Genomic DNA, 20,177 nt, shown 5'->3' on the forward strand with positions numbered 1-20,177 from the left:
GCGGAATATCGCAGTATTCTGCAACACACACAGCGTTTTCCTGCAGTTAATACGTGCCCCGATCGGAAACTAATGCTATTTCTTAACCGAAAAATAATAATGTACAGGGTGTTAGAGACGTGGTTTCTCGCACGGCCCTTCACCTGGGAACACGTTCAAAGGCTGGTCTGGCTCCCTCCTGCTGCCCGCAGGGCCGGGCAGGGCCGGGCCGGGGCCTCCGTGCTCCCGCCGGCGTCGGTGCCACCCACCGGGCAGCGGCGTCCGAGGCAAAGGCCGGGCCCGGGAAGGCTCCCGGCCCACAGCGCGGGGCCGGGACGGGCAGGGCAGGCTCCTGCTCGGATTGCTCAGTGCACGGAGCACCATTCGTCACAGCGTGTTTCCCTAAACATCCAGAGTTGGTCCGGTGGGTGATGCCAGCAATACGTTTAGGGGGAAAAGGGCTGAAGCCACTAATTTCATCCGTGTCACTGTTGAATTTGAATCGCTTTTAGGAGGTGATGCCAGTGAGCGCTACGAGAGATAATCCCGTCTCTCTCAATACTGGTGAATTGGAATGACGCTGTTATGGACAGTGAAATGCTGAGGTGGCAGCCAGGGCAATACACCGGCCGGCATACCTCTTGCTTCCTCCACCTCCCGCCACTGTTACAGGGCAATCTCCAGACATGGAAGCACAGATTCAGTTCCCACTGCTGGGAGTATCTGTCAGGAGCTTGTTAAGGAGTTAGACAAAAAGCTGCTTTTCCATAGGAGAGAAGGAAAAAAAAAAAAAAAAAGACTCCTGAAACTCCAATGTCTACAATTTTCAGGGGATGAAATTCTGGAGATAAGCTTTGATAGCATGTGTTAAGGACATTCGTTGGCTGTTAGCATCTTACCGGTTGGCTAAGGAAACAGAACCACAAATTATCTAAGTTTTATAACAATCTTTCTAAAATACTGGACACTTAGAGGACTTTGCAGGTTAGTACTCATTTTAAACAGCAAGCAAAATAACAAGAAATCCACATGCAATTTTCTCCCTCAAGAGAAAAAGAGAAGACATAGTGCTTGACATGCACAGTTACCTGTTTAAAAAGGATGGATAAAAATGTAGGTGTCTCTATATATTAGAGCAATGGTTCCTAAAGTTACTGTATCAGTAGACCAACCTGTAGTCTTTCCCATGGATGATCTTACACACTGGTCTTACACTCAGGGAATTAAAATTTTTTGCTCTTCCACACAGCAACAACCAAGGCTACGATGAGCAGTCCAGGCAAGTACATGGACCACACTTTGGCTGCAGTTGCTCTAGAATAAGCATGGCTAACTTTGTGTCATTTTCACAAGAAGTCAGACAGCCTTAAGAACATTTAGGAGAGAAAAAATAATCAAAGTGTCTGAGGGCACTAGACTGGGGTTCAGACAGGTCAGTCTGCAGCTCCACCATCAGCTTCCCACATAACCTACTGCACTTTGGTCTCTGGCTGCTTTCGTTGCATCCTCTGACAATACCACCTTCCAGAGGGTGCAAGTAGTTCAGAAAAAAGCAACATATCATACCTTTCTTAATTCTCACAATCAGTTTAAAGTATCTTTTTGCACATATTTTTTATATTAAGTGAACCAACTTGAATTTTGCATTTGGAGTGAGGATATTCAGTAGCAGTAGTGGTCATGATCTAATCCTGAGACTATGAGCAAGAAGCTGTTGAAACACAGCCCTCCCTCTAATCCTTCACAGAAATCTTTTGTATTCACTTGAGACAAACTGCAGCTCTGATCTGCTCTGCACTGAGTTCTGTCACATTTTGCAGAAGCAAAATGGACAGAAATTAACTGTAAGGCTTATAGTGCCAGGCCAGGAGGTGCAATCAATAGATCTAAAAAGTTCTTCCTGCATTCACAGATGTTAGAATCCGTCAAAGCCAAGCTTACAGAATGTCTGTTGTCGAAGTAATGTAAAGACTCAAGGTAGCAAGCTGTAGCATGGAATAGCTATTGCACCTATACATTATGAATTTGTCAGCTTTCAAAAAAGAGACATGGTACATGTTTTACATAACGGCAACTGCTATGAATGGATCAGCTGGACTGAGTTGGATGAGCAGTACTGAAGACAAAAAATGTGCCTTCATATTCTGAAATACTGTCCACAAACCCAATTTCTGGTTAAAAGCAAAGTTTAAAAATGCTATAAAATCTACACCCAGACATTAGAAGCCTTGCAAGAAAATTAAGTGCAATTAGGGAGAAAAGATGCTAAGTAGTAGTTTACCAAACCAGAATCTCATAACCTTCATAGTCTCCTGAATAGTTGACTAGACTGAAATTGGAGGAAAACAAGTCACTGCTTGTTTGCTCTCAGTATACAAGCCCTTCATAAAGCAGACCTCACGCTACCTTGCGTAGGACCGTTGATACACAACCCTCTGTCGCCATACCATGTCCTGTTTCTAACATTTCAGACCTTTTGTATGTGAGAGTGATGTTAAAGTGATTAGGAAGAGAGGGGGCAGCGCAAAAATCGTCCTCTTCCCGTTCTGCCTTCTCTTTCCCTTTGACTACTGTTGCTATTGATAAGGGAAAGTTGAAATCAGAACACTGTAGTAGTGTGGGAAGAATAAAAGCACAGGGGGAGCGTGGGGCTTGTCAGAACTGTGCAGTGTTTATCAAACTGAAGAAAGTTATGATCCTCTCTCACTTTTAGCTCAGGAAAAAAAAAAAAAAATCCCAATGTCTCTTTCTCCTGAAGTAGGAAATCATGAATTGGGCAGTGCAGCTGGAGAAGGGATGGGCAAAAGTTGAAGAGCCTCTTTCTGCAGCAGTGAGCTATCAGATGGCTCAATCCTCCCCTGAAACCTCACCCTTAGGTAAGTTAAAATTGATGGCAAAACCCTGGCCTGAAAAAGAGCAATTCATAGCTATGGCTTCATCTCTAATCATGCCCACAACTGCCATAACTCAATTAAGACCATGCCACTCAGAGGAATAGATTGCTCTGCACCTCCCGCATTTCTGCGGTGCTAAGGCTGTAGTCCTATAATCTCTAACACGCGACAAGTTCACACTACAAACCTGATACAGATAAGACATCCAGCTTCCAGCAAATTCACTAGAACCCATGCAACTTTTCAGGCTGCAGGAGGAAAAGGTAGCATAGTAGAAACAGACATACAGTATAAAGCCTTTGTATAGATAAAGGAGGGCTACTTTTGTTTTTTAAAAAGCAAACAAAATTTGTGACCATGTATCAGAGGAGCACCTTGCATCCTCTGGATGTGGCCATCCAGTACTAGACCTCCCCAAACCAGATTTAGTCTAAAACCACAGCGACAGCTGCAGGTAAAGCCAAAGGTAAAGCAAACTGAAAGAATCTGTACAAGCTCACAGCCAACTATATGCACCAGTGGAGCCTAAGCTGTCTGAGTGTTACAGCAAAACCTAACAGGGACTATAAAATAAAGAACACTGACCTCAATTATTCTAATGCTACACCCTCCACTGAATAACCTTCAAAACCACCATTCAGTGCATTTGCTTGACTTAATCTTCAGAACCTCTCCCCGTCTTCAAAACACCACACTGCGTGGTGGCTGCATTAAGAGCAGCTAGTGTCACAGGGAAAAGGTGGCACGAGATCAGTGCTGAAGCAAGAGGACTGTCTCACACAGCCCTGCCTTCACCAGCTATTTGTTCCCAGTCTTGGATTGCCTCCTACCGACAATGCTTTTTGTACAGAAAGGTTGTAAACCAATTCAGCTGAAAAAATGGGGGAAAATAGGAATATTTCCAGCGTATCTCAGCTAGGTTAGTCTCCCAACCCACCTGACTACACAATGCAGAAAAGCAGGTGCCCCAGAGCAGGAATGAGTTACCAGAAAGGCCCAGGAACTGCACTACCACCACCACCAGTTACTTGAGGCATCTGAAATAACTCACTTTAAAACCAAGTCTTGCATACTGTGTCAAAAAGGGCAGACGTTGTCTTCTCAGGAAACTGCCAACGACCTGCAGGACATTTAGCAATTTGCTAATGCAGTTTTTATACTGTATACACACACACATATTTTACAGTACAGAAACATTTCAATAAAATGACAGTATTTAATTCTTTCACTTCTGGCATTTATGCTTGTAGTTCAAAACTGCCTATGTTATTTCCCCCACCTTTCACAGATCCATGAAATACAGCTACCACAGCACTTTGCAGGTAGGTGGCAGAGTTACAGCGGTAGGAAGTTTCAACAAAATAGTTTCATAATAGCATAGTTACACAGCAGAAAACTGAACTGACAGTGCCATTTCAGTTATACACTTTTAGACTTCCATCAGTTTGCTTAACCAACTCAATCACAACCTAAAAAATTTTTTTAGATAAAGATCAACAAATTATGGTATCATTAGAATGCTGTTTAGAGGCAGATAGCTTACTTCTCTGAAAATCCCTAAGGACTTTTAAAACATGTATTTCAGCCAAAACCTAGCATGTTTAAGTTAATTTCTATTGTAAAGAAGTACAAATGATTTTTTTCATGAAGTGATCAAACAGAATGTTTCAGATTCAACAACGCAAATCAAATATTCAATGACAACCAAAAATTTGGTAGTCACATTCAAAAAATATAGCTGCTCAAAGCAGATCTAAAGCAAATTTCAAATACAAAATTACCATATCCATATATAGTATATGCTCAAACCCTAGAAGGTAGCATTTTCCTGCTGCATCTGTGACTCAGCCTCTGAGGTTATAACCGTGCTGCACATCTAGCCAGGTTCCTGCTGTCTGTCTACACGCGAGCCTTCAGCCTGGATTATAGATCCCACCCAGCAGGGCTCTCAAAATCCTTCCTGGCCCAGAGAGACTTCTGCTTCACCCGAGTGAGCTGCGATGTTGTACACAGTACATTGGTACTAGACTAAGAACTACCTTCCAGCAAAGGCTACGGTTCATTCCTTTCTTATCCTCTGTTTCAGCTCAAAAATCAAACAGGATGTCTTAAAATACCTATAGTTTAAGTGAACCTGTTTGACTTCATCCTGAACACCATGAAGGGAACACCTCACACAGCCAGTATTGTTTCAGCTGTAGGACGCAACTGCTAAACAAAAGATCAGTGCAGCGTCTGCCATCTCTCATTTGAGAGTCAAATCCTTAATCTGGTCTCAAAAGCAGTAGACTAATAAATTTGTGCAACAAAGCTCTGGGCTAGGTCATAAAAGGAGAAATAAAGAGTATTCAGTTGTGCAGATCATCTTCTCTTCTAGAGGAAGAAGCAGAGGCAGAACTGGAACAACTCCAGAGAGGAGAGGGTAATGCAAGTACAACGGTGGCAGCCTTAATTGATTAAACTGGGACACAGAGTATGGCTGTCCACCTGAAGAATGAAATTAACTGACTCTGAAGCAATACATTTAAATGGGTGTACGCTGCCAGTCTGATTATCTCCACTCAGGAAAAGCAGTCTGCTTTCCCACCAGCAGCTGCTCGAAAGTAATCTGATTTACAAACAAGCACGTCAAAAATAGCACTGTGCTTGCTCTACAGAAAAAACCCAAATTGTTAGCACTTAAGCCTAAGAAGCTCCCCTCCACAACTCCCCAAAGCACACATTAAGCAAAATACAGCCTATGTCACTAAAATAGTAAAGAAATACTGACTGTCCATTCCATTTCTGGAAAAACACAATTATGAAGCTTAAAGAACACTTTCTTCCATATTAATCAATTTTAAGGTAGTACTAATCTAAATGCTATCATACTCAATACTGAAATCTAGACCCATTTATCTAATAAAAGAAAGAAATGAATTAAGAGAAGCATCTATTTTTAGTGAGGATATTATCAACTTAATGGGAATGTTTTTAAAGTACGAAGTTATTAATGGCATATAATTTGGTTAACTTTGATCTATACATCTTGCCAAGTCTCATTAATTGTCAATGTATATGAAAACAGAAGATGCACTGGTATTTCCTCCAACACCTTTCTAGTTCTTCACCTGAGCAACAAAATATTTTTCCCCTAACAAGAAAAATCCCAAAATTTTCTATCAGGTTGAGTTCTTAGTGCATTTTAGCACAGTATAAGCTAGTATAATTACTTTAAAAAGAATAAATCCTATTTCCTATGCTCAAGTTATCACAAAAGACATATCACAATTTGTGGGCAATTACAGAATGTGGATCCCATCTCGGATGAAGCTGGATGAAAGTTATGCTCTGTACTGATGAATGGTACTTCAGCAGGCAACACACTGCAGGACCGGTACTGTAATTATTTCCATCCTTGACATAAGAGACATTTTAAAAGCACGAGCTTTCAGGGCAACTAGTTCTTGCATCTGTCATCACATGTTCTTGCCGAGTAATACGCAACCAACTGTAGCTAATCACACATAAATGGCATCTGTTACACAATCATGCAATATTTTATCCTATGCCCACACTGTAAAGCATGCTAGATGAGTACCATTTTAAGAGGAATAAAAGGCCACTGAAAATACACAGGGAAAAGTAAATTCTCATTTACTTTACTAAAACTTGGAAAATCTTAAATAAAACAATTAGTTCCAATCTGTGTGTTTGCATTCTCTCATTTTAATAAAAGAATCAGTTTTACTTTCAGTTATTTAGTTCCTACAATATTTTAGTTATAGACAGCAGTGAAATACTTCTTTGTTCCAACAACTTTCTCTTTGTGAATTAGTCAGACTGACACTGTCTTTTTACTTACAGAAGTTTCATGAAGCCTTGCTGTTGATTTCAGTGTATAATCTCTTTTAAGTTACATGTTAAAAGCCCATTTTCGTTAATTACCATATGTTAAAAGCAACACAAATCAGTGCAACAAAAGTAATTTTGCAGAATAATTTAGAGGATAGGCTAGTTTACAGAATCCTTTGGTTAAATTTAGTAAAAGACAAGTTACACTGACAAAGACCACAGTACAAAAAACATTTACAGTTTCATTATTTCCAGGATTTCTTTTAGCGTTTTCAGCGTCCACAATATAAAAGATGAAGACCCTCCCCCCTCAAGAAAACAGGTAACCACAGTCTATTCAAAGGCACTCAGCTTGCTTTTTGTATTTTTATTTTTTTTCCAAGTTTGGCAGACACCCAATTGATATTGCTTTCATCATTTGCTGGCCTAACAGTCTCTTCAAAAGTTCATGTAACACTCGGTGTTACATGTATACTAACTAGTATACTAATTATACTCGATGGCCAAGCACAAAAATATCACGTACTTATTTAGGATATTTATTTTGCGAGTAAAAAATTCATGATCTTACAAAACTGACTTTACCAGGCTAGGCCTTTGGCTAGTTTTGATTTTTTTTTCCCTTTAACACGCTGTGCCTTCAGCTTCTTTCTCTGCCTGGAATTCATCCATATTGGGTACTGTCCATGCTGGTCCAGAAGCGTTTTCTTGTTTCGTTTATTATCTATGTCCATTTTGCAGTCATCTGAAAAAGGAAGGTATTTATATATAGTGAGCAAAATACATGAATCAGCTTCATAGAAGCTATTTTATTACTAGATTCACAAAAATGATACAAAAATATCCCTACACACAACAGTATTTCTACATAGAGAGCTAAAGGCTTTATACGCTGAAAGCTCTTTTCAAACCGATACAACTGCAACCCAGGAACTTCAACAGCTGATGGTAAATATGCAGAATTTTCCCTAAAGGCCCATGTCTCGGCAAAGCACCTTATTCTTTAGTCTGCCATCTGTTCCAATACTGTGTCTAAAAACATTGTGTGTGGTCTCCACCAAATGCTGCAACCATACAGGAAGCCATGGGCTTACTGAAACATATGCACAATTAAACACTTTTTATGATGTAACGTTTAAGATCTGTTCTAAAAAATTACATTAATTTGACTGGAAAATGAAGAAAGTAAAAAGATAAAGAAAGTAAGGAGAAGAACAAAGAGAAAAGCTGAAATACAATGACAGTATGAAGCATGAGCCAGTGATGCTATAATTGCCTCAAAAAGCGAGCACGAGGTCAAGTCTAATATATTTAGAGACAGAAATGGAGGACTAATCTCTAGGATCAGGAAGACTGCCTGTGACACGGTCACTCCCAAGAACAGTATTCCCAGCTAGCTAACACCACATGAACGTCATGTCTCGCCTGAGACAACAAGGCTACAAGGGGAACACCTCAAGGAAAATCAAAAATCAATACCTCAAGAAAACCAACTCTACATAAGATTCTTCTCTGATCCCTGTCCTATCATATGACTGAGGTTAATCTGTTACATGAATTTTGACTGCAGAAAAAGCACATCCACAACAAATGTCAGCTGCAATATTAACTAAAATACTCCTAGACAAAAAATACCAGTTGTTCACATAGCACAACGTTTTCATCATATTTTGCAATGTCAAGGATGCTGTAGGAATCAGTAAAAGGAAGAAACCTACTGAACATAAGTGGTCAAAGGACATAAAGAAAACCTTAAAGGGTTTAAAGAAAACATTAAAGGGGTTAAAGACAAAGAGAAAAGGACCAAGAAAAAAAAGCTATACAAGTAGGTAGTTGAAGCAGACTCAATGGATATGATTACCTTGAAATACAATGTGCATGCCTACAAAGTTTCAAAAACAGCTACAAAACCATTTTTGACCAAAGGTTAGCCAGACCTTTTTTTTTTTTTTTTTCCCCTCTAAGAACAAGAACTGGAAAAAAAAAATATTTCACAGTGTGCTGTGAAAAATACCTTAAAGTACCACAAGAAAATATCCCTAACACACCTGTATACCTTCCTAGGCTGGAAAATTATTCACCTATCTATGGAAAGTGCTACTCTGGATGAAACCTTCAGCTACTCCAGTCCCTTATAACATTTTGCAATGTGAACTCCCTTGTGTCCACAGTTAGTGCTGAAGAGTCCTCTCAAAGACAACACTATCATTTTCACAAAACTTGTAGTTGTTTCATGAAATAAATATATATACACACACTTAGGTATTTCTGAGGATGCTATCTCTCTACAAAGGCTGAGTGAAACTCGCCACTTGTAGAAAAGTTGCCAGCAGAGTTGGAAGGGGGTGTAGGAATGACAGATAGCCAGGCATTTCCTTCAGAAACTAGGAAGACGATGTTTCCTCCAGCTTCAGTATCAGTAGGCCGACAATGCCCTAAAACATTTTGGAAATTCAGTCCTAACAATCCCATAAAGAACTTTTACGTCTGGTTTATGGGACAAATCAGAACCACGGACAAAATTACAAATTATGCTCTAAGCCACCCTTAATTGGGCAAGTATTTTTATATAGCATTCTATTTCCATTTTCAATATAGTTTACAGGTTTGGCTATTCATCCTCACAACACTTCCCTCTCCTAATTTCTGAAACACTGACAGAACTGGCTGTGTGACTGACAGTGATTACTAGCATTATTCTATATCCCCACTGTGGCATCTCAAGAGACTTCTGCATGCCACATAAAAAGCTTACATCAGCAATATAGTAACAGCTTAAGTGGCATAAATTGGAGAAGAAAAAAGGATGATGATTTAGTTTAAGACTGCAGTTTTGGAGAAAAGGTGTCTTTCTGACTCCTATCCAATATGTAGCTATTTAAAACCTTTGTTACCACTTTCTGGGTTATTTCCTTTACAGATTACATCCTATTCAAGCAACAGAGAGGAAGATGGCGTTATCTGTACTCACCTAATGCCACCCACTCCCACACCGTGTGCAATGTGGCATTAATTAGCATACAAAACCAGGGTCCTTACTACCCCTACCTTGAGACAGTACAGTTAAAGAGGGGAAAAAAATAATCACTCTATTATTGACAAAATCTCTAAAAAAATTACTTTAGATTTAGGCCCAACTTTTATTATATATTTAGTGTCCCCCTCACACTAGAAGGGAAAATATATCCTATCTCCAGTTCAACTGCCAATATCATACTGTGAATCCTCATTCACCTGTCTTCACAAAGAGATGTCAATTTATGAGATACTACATACTTTAAATCAGAACTTAATAAGCTTGTTCCACAAGTGAACAGATGCAATACAGATGGTTAATGCTGTGAGATGACCAGATTCATTGATTTAATAACGTCTTTTGGCTTTAAAAGATAAAAAATTTGGTTTTCCAACTCACTATTCTTGACCTGGAATAATCCTAGATCTGATCACGACAGTGAAAGCCAGAGCAATACCCCAAGTCGTCCCTGCACGTGGGTGACTACAACAGAAGAAACTGGTAGAGTGAAAAACACGCTAGGAGCGTGACGAGGGATAGGAGAAGGCAGCCGGGCGACCAGCAGGCAGGTCTTGGGTAACCCAGGGCCCGCGACAGCCGGCGCGGCACCCCGGCCTCCCGCGAGGCCCGGTCTGGTTCGCCAGGCGGGCCCTCCCCGTAGCTCCAGCGCCGCCCAGCGAGAGCCCAACTCACCCCCCTGCTCGAGGACCTTCTTGGGGGGCAGCACGGTCGCCACCTCCTTGACCTCCTCCATGACGACATCCGCGCTGGTTCCGAGGATCTTCTTCAGCCTCTCCAGCTCCTTGGGCGCGTTCTTTTTCCTCTTCTCCGCCCGCATCTTCCTCCTCCATTTGCTCCTCAGGCTCTTCGCCATCTCCTAGGGGGAGGGAAGAGGGAAACAGTGAGGGCGAAGCAAGCGCAGGGCACAGGAGCCGTTAAAACGCCATTAAGTCGGCCGGGCAGCGCGCGGACCCGTGGGCGCCCCTCCCCCCACTCACCCCAGCCGCGCGCGAGCCCCGCCGTCCTCCGCGAACCGGGCGGCTCTGGCTGCCCGCGCATGCGCGGGGCGGGCCGACCCGCCAGGCCCCGCCCCCCTACGAGCTCCCCGCTCCCCGCCGGGCGGCCGGTTCTACCGTAACTCTCCGACCGCGCGCGCCGCCGCTCCGGCTCCCGGCCGCCACCGGCGGAAGGAAGGCGAGCTCCGGCGCCCTCCAGCTGCCTGCTTGTGCCGCTGGCGTGAAACGGTGGCCAGCCACCGCTGCGTGGAGAGGGCGGCGGGTATGGATGAAAAAATAAACACGTTTCATACTAGGAAAACAAGTGAAGTTTTATTCGTAGCTACTGCCACACATTTCTTAATGAAACCCTAAGACGGAAGAGCGAAATCATCACAGCTGCTCAAAACAATTCGCAGTTGGGTTTCAACAGCCTCAGTCAAGTCCCAGCACGGAGAGCTGACAGTGTCGCTGCTCGCGGCGGGACGTTCCCCAAGCACTGCCCTGCCTCTTTGCTAACCTCGCACTGACATGACCGGCGAGGGGTAGCAATACTTCAACACTGAATATGAAGTAGGAAAGCCTTTCAAAACTGTTTTTACCCCGCCCACCCTCCCAGCATTTCAACAGCCTGGAAAGCAGCCACTGTCGCGGCGCCACTCCCCCCTCAGCCAGGGTTGGCAGTGTTCATTCTCAGCGCCCTCAAATTCTCGTCTCAGCTGCAAGAACAGACCAAAGGTTTTCCAATTTTTATTGACAATTAACCTTAATATACACAAGTTGATAAAATGCCAGAATCCATCTCCAATTGAAAGATAGGCAATAAATAATGCTTAAAAGAAGAACATTCCCTTTATTTGTTTTAACACCCTCCCAAGCTTACACAATAATCTGACAGCCCTTAACAAGAACAGAGTACCTCTGTTAGAAACAGCATTCCATTTTACCAAACAAAAACTAGAAAAAAATTTAGCTTAGTAAAACATCACATGATGATAAACTCAGGCTACCCTTATGCGGTACACACACTCAATCCCAAAGGAAACATTTCCAGCAGCTACAGAATAGCAGAGAGGGGCTTACTCTGGAGCAATCAGAAGTTGGCAAATGTTTTAATCGTGAATTATGTCAAGTGCAAATTAAGTGATTAAAAAAGTGACTGACAGGACAGCAGCATGTTTACTACATAAAATACATATTCTAGAGAAGAAATTTAGCTACATAAAAAAGCCTTTTTTTCCCTAAGGAGGGATCAATATTCATGGAATGAAAAAGTAATAAAGATTCAGTCTCTAGAAGACAGAACTACACAGTATGCAGATCATCCAAACGCTTAACTTTATTATATTTGCTGTAGTCAAACACACCGCCTTTGACTATTTTTTATTAAATGCCTCCAGTAAACGCAGCAGGTGTAAGAACAGATTGATGATGTCCAAGTAGAGATTGATTGCAGCCAGTATGTACTCTTCAGGGGATAATTTGTGCATCAGCAAATGAGTGTCATAAATAATAAATCCACAGAACAGAAGAGCTCCTGCAGCAGCAAACACCAACTCTATTGTCTCATTGTAGAAAAACAGCTGGAGGCAAATGAAACATAAAAAAAAATGGTAAATTTAATTTTCTTTTTAATATTAAAATTCCTGTATAATGATATGCCACAGTTAAAACAAGGATACACACTGTCTTTTTACTATTATATACACATAAATACAGTATTACGATGACATCTCCAATGTTCTTATTTCATATAGTCCCCAGTCACACAATCTCTTTAACTGAGTAAAACTGCCTCCACTTAAGAGGGAGCAAGCCCTGGTCTCCAGTATATTAACAAGAGCAGAAAAATTAGAAAACCAAAATACAAATAAAATCCAAATCTCCCTCCCATTCTCTCAGTGAAGTAGTGGATCTTGACTGACAAATTTTGTCAATCAATACAAATACCACTTTTACATTAGCAAGAACAGTATCCAACAAAAATCTGAACTGGAAATGAAAGGTTAAAAGATCACCAGCATGATCTACAACATCTGGTTCGAATTTTCTTTCATTAAGCTATATTGGACAGTGCAAAACCACTTTGTTATACTAGAAGTTAGTAAAAGATTTATGTTAAAGAATATTTTTTAACCTTGAACACAAGGTATCTTACCCTCAAGAAACCTGAGAAGATTAAAATCCACAAACAAGCAAAGAGGCTGAAAAAAATAAAATTAAACTGTGAGGAACAATGTATTTTCTTTTAAATTTTATTTAAAACCTCTTCCCTTCTTATGAAACCTCTTCACAATATATTCAGTAAGTAAACATCCATAATTCTTAGATGCCAACTGTTCATTCATCAGCAGTAAAACTCGGTTTTATAAAGCTGTCAAAAGTTATTTTTTAAATGGTAAAGTTAGGACATATTTGAAGCAGCTGCTTTCTGTCTCAGTGAAAAATCCAGGTAAACTAGTCTTCTAGTGTAATACTATGGTTTTAAGAATCATAAGAATCACAGAAAAGAACTTCTTACCAAGAAAGTAGAACTGCATAAATAATTTAAGAGAAATACCAGCCTCACCATTCCCTTGAAGCAGGTTCTATTGACCTGCATTCTTTATTATATCTGCAAAGTTTGCTTCAAAAGAAGAAAAAATATCTTAACAAAAAAAAATTTATTAAAAAAAATCATCAATAATATAACAACATACCCTGCTCCAAATTTGCTGAAGTCTCTCTTTGACTGCAAGGTATATGCAGTCAGTCCAAGAAATACAGCACTAGTAAGAATAAAGGCTTGCAAGACGATGCACACATCATACAAACTCACTGTAAACAGAAAAAGTGAACTGTCATTTTAAAGTACACTACACTATGTATTTGCTAAGTTTTCTTTTGAGGAAGCAGAAGTTTAAAATTTCACAGACGGGAAAAAAGAAAATCTTAACTCTGAACAAAAAAAGTAAATTATGTCTGAACTTGTCTTTGTACTTCAAAATCATGATCACAGGACTTACTGACCCTTGCACTAGCTAAGTTTGACAGTTATCTTATAGTTGTAGCTTCTTAAATGGAAATAACAGATCTTCCCTACTCACAATAACAAACAAAATAAAAGGAAGAAAATAAGAAGTATTTCAAGCACAGATACGTGAGATCTTAAGGAAAAAGCTACCTGAATTTTTCATGATACTGGAACAAGGGAAAAAACAGTCAGTCCTCTGTAAAGCCTCATAAAGTTCTGATTAGGGGATAGGAGGGGGAAGATAAGAGAAATAAGTGGAACCTTTTTCTTCTCTCCTTCCTCCTTAATCTTTCCTTTCCCCAAACAAGGTTTTTTTTTTTTGCAGATCATAAGCCACAATGAAGAGGTTTCATCTTATACTGGAAGCTATAGTGTGAGGTGATGCCATGACTTGTCCGCACACCGCCCCATCTCAACACTGACAACGAAGTACAGAACTCTCCAAACTCAAATTCTCTTGGAGGAAACTGAGGGGGAAGATAAGGATATTTCACTTGCAGATCAGCTCTGCTGAGAGCTACCTTATAGGAACGAACATTGCTAGCTGCACCGAAAGAACAGATGGCACAACTCACTTCTGGTTTGTACAGTTGCAGTTCTGAATCAGAATCCATTTTTCTCCCTTGATTCCCTGTGTTTTGCTAAACTCCTACCACTGTCATTAAAATTTTCAAACAGGATTTACTATCATTTTAGTCACATCTAGGAATCTAAGACGGCAATTAATACAACATATTAGATTCCTTTTCCAGTTTCTTTATAGAATCAGACAATAGGATGGTTACCATTTACCTGTAATAGCAACTGTCAGTGCTTCCAGCAAGGTCTACAAAAAGTAAAAAGAAAAAATTATAAAGATAAAAAAACCACCCACAAAACATGTACACGGAGACTTCACATGCAATGAGTCCCATTCTGCTACATAATCCCAGCGTGCGTTACATTAGCTCTCTTGTTAAATCTTTGTATATGGAAACATGTTTAGTTTTCAACAAGAAAATAGCAATCATACTGTTTTACTGTGCTGGAAGTTGTTGTGTTACATAAAAAGAATACAATATAAACTGAAAATTAATGAGACACAGCCGCTATAGAAAAATGCCATTTAGGTTTTCTACTCAAAGCACACAGCATTCTTATCACACTTCTTACAAACTACTGAAGGGACTATAAAATTAATACACTCTTAATACCTTGTTAGACAGCTAAGTGTCTGCATCAACTTCCTTTTCCCACTTGTCCTTGTTTTAAAACAGCTAACTTAAAATCAAACATTTTATTAATGTCTGGGCTAGTATGGGCTCTGAGTTTTTCCAAAAGATAATTTCAAATTAAGTTTCATTACAACAAAATATGAGAAAAGTCTCTATGTCACGAACCAAGAGGTCAGAAATACAAAACATTTAACCCAGACTCTGTTTAAATCAATTTATCACACACAGATTGAATCCTTCTATTCCTACACAATGTAATAAACTGTCATACCACAAACTCCCACACCACATTTAGCCAAACTATTACATCACTCCTTGTTACAGCTGCACTTGTTGAAAGTTTTTAAACATTTTACTCTCCTGCAAGACTTCAGAAGTCAGGAAGCATGTAACTGTGTTACCATTTAAACAGTCTATTTACTTACACAGCAAAGCTGTCTTCCTGTTGTATCACAAATACAATTTAGGCAACTCGTAAAGCATCAAATTCTAATTGTGCTACTGTGACTTCTTTCCAGAATACTGATTTGCTACATAATCCAAAATATCTAAGAGTAACAGTTAGCCCATATCTACAAATTTGCAGCAACAGGCAGGAAACTGAAATTTGAGGACAGCTCTAATTGACCTGCCAGTGCTTGAAACATGCTCAGAATTTAGCATCAAAAAGACCACAATTAAAGAAATAAACATATATGGCTTGTTGCTTTCGGATGTCTTCTGGAGGTCATCCATTAAACATGCCTCCTCCTTTCCTACTGAGCAGTTTCATAGCAAAATCACTGACATCAACAATGAGAGCAAACAGATACATTTATATACATACACAGGAAAAAAAAAGTTTGCTCAATCTGATTCCAAGTTCTAACACTCTTCCTAAAAAGATGCTGGAAGAAGCCTGACATAGAGGCTATCTAGGAACAACCTGCAGACAGAATCTCCAAAAGATAACTCAGGCCTTCATAAACATATAAGGTATCCTTCAAAGAATACAAGAAAAACAAATTACCACCACTAGTTTGCTTCAAGGAGTTCATCACAATGAAAGATATTCTAGGGACTATTAAAATTGAATTTTTATATAAATACTTACAAATCCAAAAAGCAGGTATAAATTAACAGGATGCTGGTGTCTGTAGAGGGTCAGTGCCACAATTATAGCCAAAGATACAAACCCAGATATCAAAAGCAAGGCAGGCCTGTAAAGTTCCATACAAAAATGTCATCAAAATGAAAATATCTGGAAGACTAAAAATCAGTTTATATAAAACCAACTTTTTAAGTGATCACCTAAATAAAGATACTGCTCTGTATATCCAAGTAAATGTTAGGCAAGTTTTACAATAAAACTGCTCTAAACAATACCACCACAGATAATCAGTTAAAAATAGCACAGTCACAAGTAAAGATGATTTTTTCATAGTGAAGCTAAAGATTGCCCAGGAATCCATCACCTGGAGATGAACCCATATGAAGAGGAAAATCCATCTGTACTAAACTCACAGTATTAAAGTACATGTAATATTTTGCCTATTAAGAACTCCATGTTCAGGGACCCGTTTTTTATAAGCACCTGAATGCAACAAACACAGGCACTAACTGCACCAAATGATTCAGCTTTTTGGAACTGGTACCTATAAACAACAGCATTTCAAATAGATTTTAAAAGTAGATACTTGACCAAAACAAGAAACATCAATAATTGAGATGTTCTGCAGCTATTGTATAGCTTTTCATAGCATAAATATTAAAACAAGCACTATTAATAAAGTATTAAGATAAACTCTAATGATAATAGTAAAAAACAAATTTTAATAACAAACCAAGGAGAAAAATGTCAGAGAAGTTATTTCCTAATCAGGTTACAAGATTTCTTACAGAATTACAGAATCAAAACACAAGGTATAAAAATGATTAGGAATACTGAAGTGTTCCAGAGCAGCAAACTACATAAACTATACTTAACATACAATAAACAGCTCAATTTCATTTTACTATTTACCTTTCATGAACAAATGCCTGCACTCCACTAGAGTACAGAAAAATTGCAGACGTGACTGTGGTCAAAAGAACTTGAATGGAAAGAATGCTGTAGACTTTCCGTAGAAAAGCTAGAATAAGGAAAATAAAAATGAAATCACTTTTGAGTTATACTGTTCAACAGTAAATCAGATACAAGTTTTCTATTTGATAAGGAACCATTAGAAGCTATTCAGTGAAAAAGCACACAGCAAAGTGGTAAGAAGCCATTTTTCCTTAAGAAATTGAAACAGTATTTCAGCAAAACTATATTTATTCCTGGACTTCATTATTTAAACAACAACAATGACAAAAGAAATACAAAAAAACATTTGTAATTAGTTTATTTTAGACTATTTTAAAAACTACATACACCTAATCTCACCAAGAAATTGCAAACAGTATACCTTCTCCATCATGTTACTGATATCTAACGGACCTAAATGAAGAAAGATTAACTTGGAAGTTCTGTGGAAGACAAACAGCTACAAAAGCTTAAAAAGGAAAAACTTTTACAGTAACACTTATTTGATTGACCTTCTGTCATGTTAAATATTGTTTATCATCATTTGTGACTTGCATTGTACTAAATGGGTATCTACAGACTGCTATGGAAAAAAATTCCAGAATTAAGCTAACAGGCTTCATAATTCTAGAATTACAAAGAGTGGAGAGTGGTTCAAGACATACAGATATATCATACAGATATTCTCTGTTCTTAGTGGAAGGAGACCAAGTCTATTAAGCAAAATGCTCTGAAAGGAAGAATAAGCTTACAGGAAGAATCAATTCAATTTTTAATAGCACAGCCTAAACAAGTTTAAGAGCACATACTACGAGAAGCTGAACCACCTGCTTGCAGCAGGTGAAGTTAAATATACTTGTAAACCATGAGGGACTGAGGCCTACTTTGTTGTAATAAACTTAACAAACCTAGAAGTAGTCTGCTAGCTAGCACAGCCTTCTCCCCACATTATTAAATGCATCAGCAATCTTGCTAATGGCATACCTCTCTCATATTTCCTATGGCATCCTTTATTTTCCAAACAAGATAAAACTGTATTTTGATGGGAAGAGATCTCCTGCTTATCAGAAATATCTAATAAAAAATTCATAGCACACAGCTGTTTTTATTCCAAGATGAATCCAATAACACTATTTCAGCAAGGATTACTGATTAGACAACTGATTAGATTCAACGCATTTGAGACCTGCATATTAACAGCAAAGCACTATTTCATGGCCGCTAATACGACCTTATAGCACACAAACGCTTCAGCGGGAGAGAAAACATTTTAACACCTCACAGAAGAAATACAAACCTCTGTCTCCTGGTTAAACTACCATAATTATGGGCACCAATTACAGCATTTATGCATCTCATGTATCATGTTTGGGCTCCAAAATGCATCACTCCAGGGAAAATCAAGTCTGAATCTATATGGCTTTCATCCCTCTGATAAAAAGACCTACCGCTATACACTAAAATCTTTTGCCAGTCACTGATCTTTCCCTTACCCTTGATGCTTAACCTGGACTAAATAATGCCCTGGCTCCCCACTTTACCCAGAAGGTTGAAATATTGCGCAGAAGCTGAATTCAGCTAAACGCCCCAGTCGCTGGAGTTAACAGAGAGGAGCTTGTTGGGAGCAGTGGGGTACGACACCCCTTTTGACCGTTCAGCAAGGGGAGGCAGCTGGGGCCTCTCCGCAAGGGCTGGGGGGGCCTGAGGTGGAGAGGACTCGGGGGAGGGGGTGTGTATGGCAGTTTTACTCATCCCCAGTCCCTACCCATGCGGATGTGGACGCTGGCCGAGGCCACGTTGCTGCCATAGTTGAAGTCATCTTCGATGGAGCTCCGCGGGTAGAGCTGCTCCGCCGCCGCCATCGCCGCCTCCGCCTCCGCCTCCTTCCCCCCCCAGCAACGGCGACAACGGCCCCGCTTCCGGGAGAGACAGTCGCACTCCGCACCGCCGAGCAGGGCCCTCTGTCGAGCGGCCGAGCTCGTCGATCGCAGCTGCCCGCCTTCCCGGGGTGCTGCGGTGGGCGGCGGGGGCTCTCAGGAGCACCGGGCTGGAACAGGCCGTGCCGTGCGCTGCCGGGCCCGCCGGCCCCGCCGCGCTGTTCTCCCCCCTCGCTGTCCCTGCAGGGCGGGCAGAGGCCGCAGCGGGAGCGAGGCAGGGCTGAGGAGAGCGGCGGCGGCCGCCGCGGGTGGCGGTGCCAACGGCTGCGGCCTGACGGGTACCGGGGGTGGCGACTCGACGCGGTGTGCCAGAGCGGGAAGTGACCTTGCGAGGGAAGAGACACCCGCGTCCTTTAGCTTGTCCATGCGGGATTTGCAGGGGTGTAGTGGGATTGGGTTTCTTATGAAGATGTCTTCAGTGTGCTGACATTTACCCGCCCAGGCCTGCCCTGCGTGTGATGCACAATGGCTTGAGGAAGCTTTGTGTTTGTGTTTTATCTTAAACACCATTTCCTGTGTCTATTTTAGGTCTGAAAGGACTGGAAAGGGAGTTCCAGTGACTGAAAAATTAGCCCTTTTACTGGTTTTCACCTTTGATTCACCTCTAGCTGTTATGCGGAAAGAATTCTCCAGCAGGCTGGGGCTGTCTGCACCTACAAACATGTAGCTGTGTTCAGCAACAACTGATAAAAGAGGCTTTGGGTATTAATGCTGTCTGTCAGTGTATATCCCACTAGAGACGAGTTTCACTTCTATAAATCTTTAATGCAAACTAGAATTTTATTAAGGCTTTCTCCTAGTTTTGTGTCCTAACCTTAAAGGGAAACAGTTTAATTCAATATAACACAAAGATGTTTAACATTTCTCACATGTCATGTAGCACTTTGTACAGTCAGACTTTGTACTTGTGGAATTCCCCCCCCCCCAAGTTACCTAAGGTGCTAGCTTACATTTAGGAATCCACAAAAGCTAAGATTTTGGGATGTGGGATGGGGGGCTCTTTAACTTGTGAATATTATCTAATGCATGCCAAGAAAGTGAAGTGATAGACACTTTAGAAATATATGTAATAGATTAGACTAAAAATGGTTTTAAAACTTGGAAAATAGTGGCCTCTACTGTATTCAGATTCTCGAGGGAGAAGTAAATAAATTTAATGATTCTGTGATGAAATAATTTTGAGCAAAGTTCTACTGAGTTGACTTAAGATTACATTTCAGTTGCAGATAAAAAATTACGAACATGATTAAA

General features: G+C 40.3%; 2 protein-coding genes across 2 annotated transcripts; both read right to left on the reverse strand.

Moving 5' to 3' along the window:
• Positions 1-6,561: 6,561 nt before the first annotated feature.
• On the reverse strand, positions 6,562-10,792 carry LLPH (LLP homolog, long-term synaptic facilitation factor). The gene is made up of 3 exons (XM_074870512.1): positions 10,722-10,792; positions 10,417-10,600; positions 6,562-7,452 (listed from the first exon to the last, which is right to left on the reverse strand). Exons 2-3 carry the CDS (start codon positions 10,595-10,597, stop codon positions 7,289-7,291), a joined length of 345 nt encoding a protein of 114 aa, XP_074726613.1. The 5' UTR covers positions 10,598-10,600; positions 10,722-10,792; the 3' UTR covers positions 6,562-7,288.
• A 660-nt stretch (positions 10,793-11,452) lies between these two features.
• TMBIM4 (transmembrane BAX inhibitor motif containing 4) lies at positions 11,453-19,150 on the reverse strand. Its single transcript, XM_074870513.1, has 7 exons — positions 18,755-19,150; positions 16,948-17,056; positions 16,039-16,144; positions 14,524-14,557; positions 13,418-13,535; positions 12,877-12,922; positions 11,453-12,301 (listed from the first exon to the last, which is right to left on the reverse strand). The coding sequence occupies exons 1-7, from the start codon at positions 18,849-18,851 to the stop codon at positions 12,095-12,097; spliced, it is 717 nt and encodes a 238-aa protein (XP_074726614.1). The 5' UTR covers positions 18,852-19,150; the 3' UTR covers positions 11,453-12,094.
• Positions 19,151-20,177: the final 1,027 nt, after the last annotated feature.

This window comes from Strix uralensis, chromosome 5, assembly GCF_047716275.1.
Source record: "Strix uralensis isolate ZFMK-TIS-50842 chromosome 5, bStrUra1, whole genome shotgun sequence".
Taxonomy (NCBI): domain Eukaryota; kingdom Metazoa; phylum Chordata; class Aves; order Strigiformes; family Strigidae; genus Strix; species Strix uralensis.

Bases quoted from the DNA above. Each gene is read 5' to 3' on its own strand.
- TMBIM4 (XM_074870513.1), bottom strand. From the start codon at position 18,851: ATGGCGGCGGCGGAGCAGCTCTACCCGCGGAGCTCCATCGAAGATGAC. The intron at 14,558-16,038 runs GTAAGTATTTAT...TACTTTTTGTAG, and splicing joins TATACCTGCTTTTTGGATTT to ACCTTGCTGGAAGCACTGAC. The intron at 12,923-13,417 runs GTATGTTGTTAT...TATTTTTTTCAG, and splicing joins TTCAGCAAATTTGGAGCAGG to CCTCTTTGCTTGTTTGTGGA.
- LLPH (XM_074870512.1), bottom strand. From the start codon at position 10,597: ATGGCGAAGAGCCTGAGGAGCAAATGGAGGAGGAAGATGCGGGCGGAG. The intron at 7,453-10,416 runs GTGAGTTGGGCT...TTCCTTTTTCAG, and splicing joins GAAGGTCCTCGAGCAGGGGG to ATGACTGCAAAATGGACATA.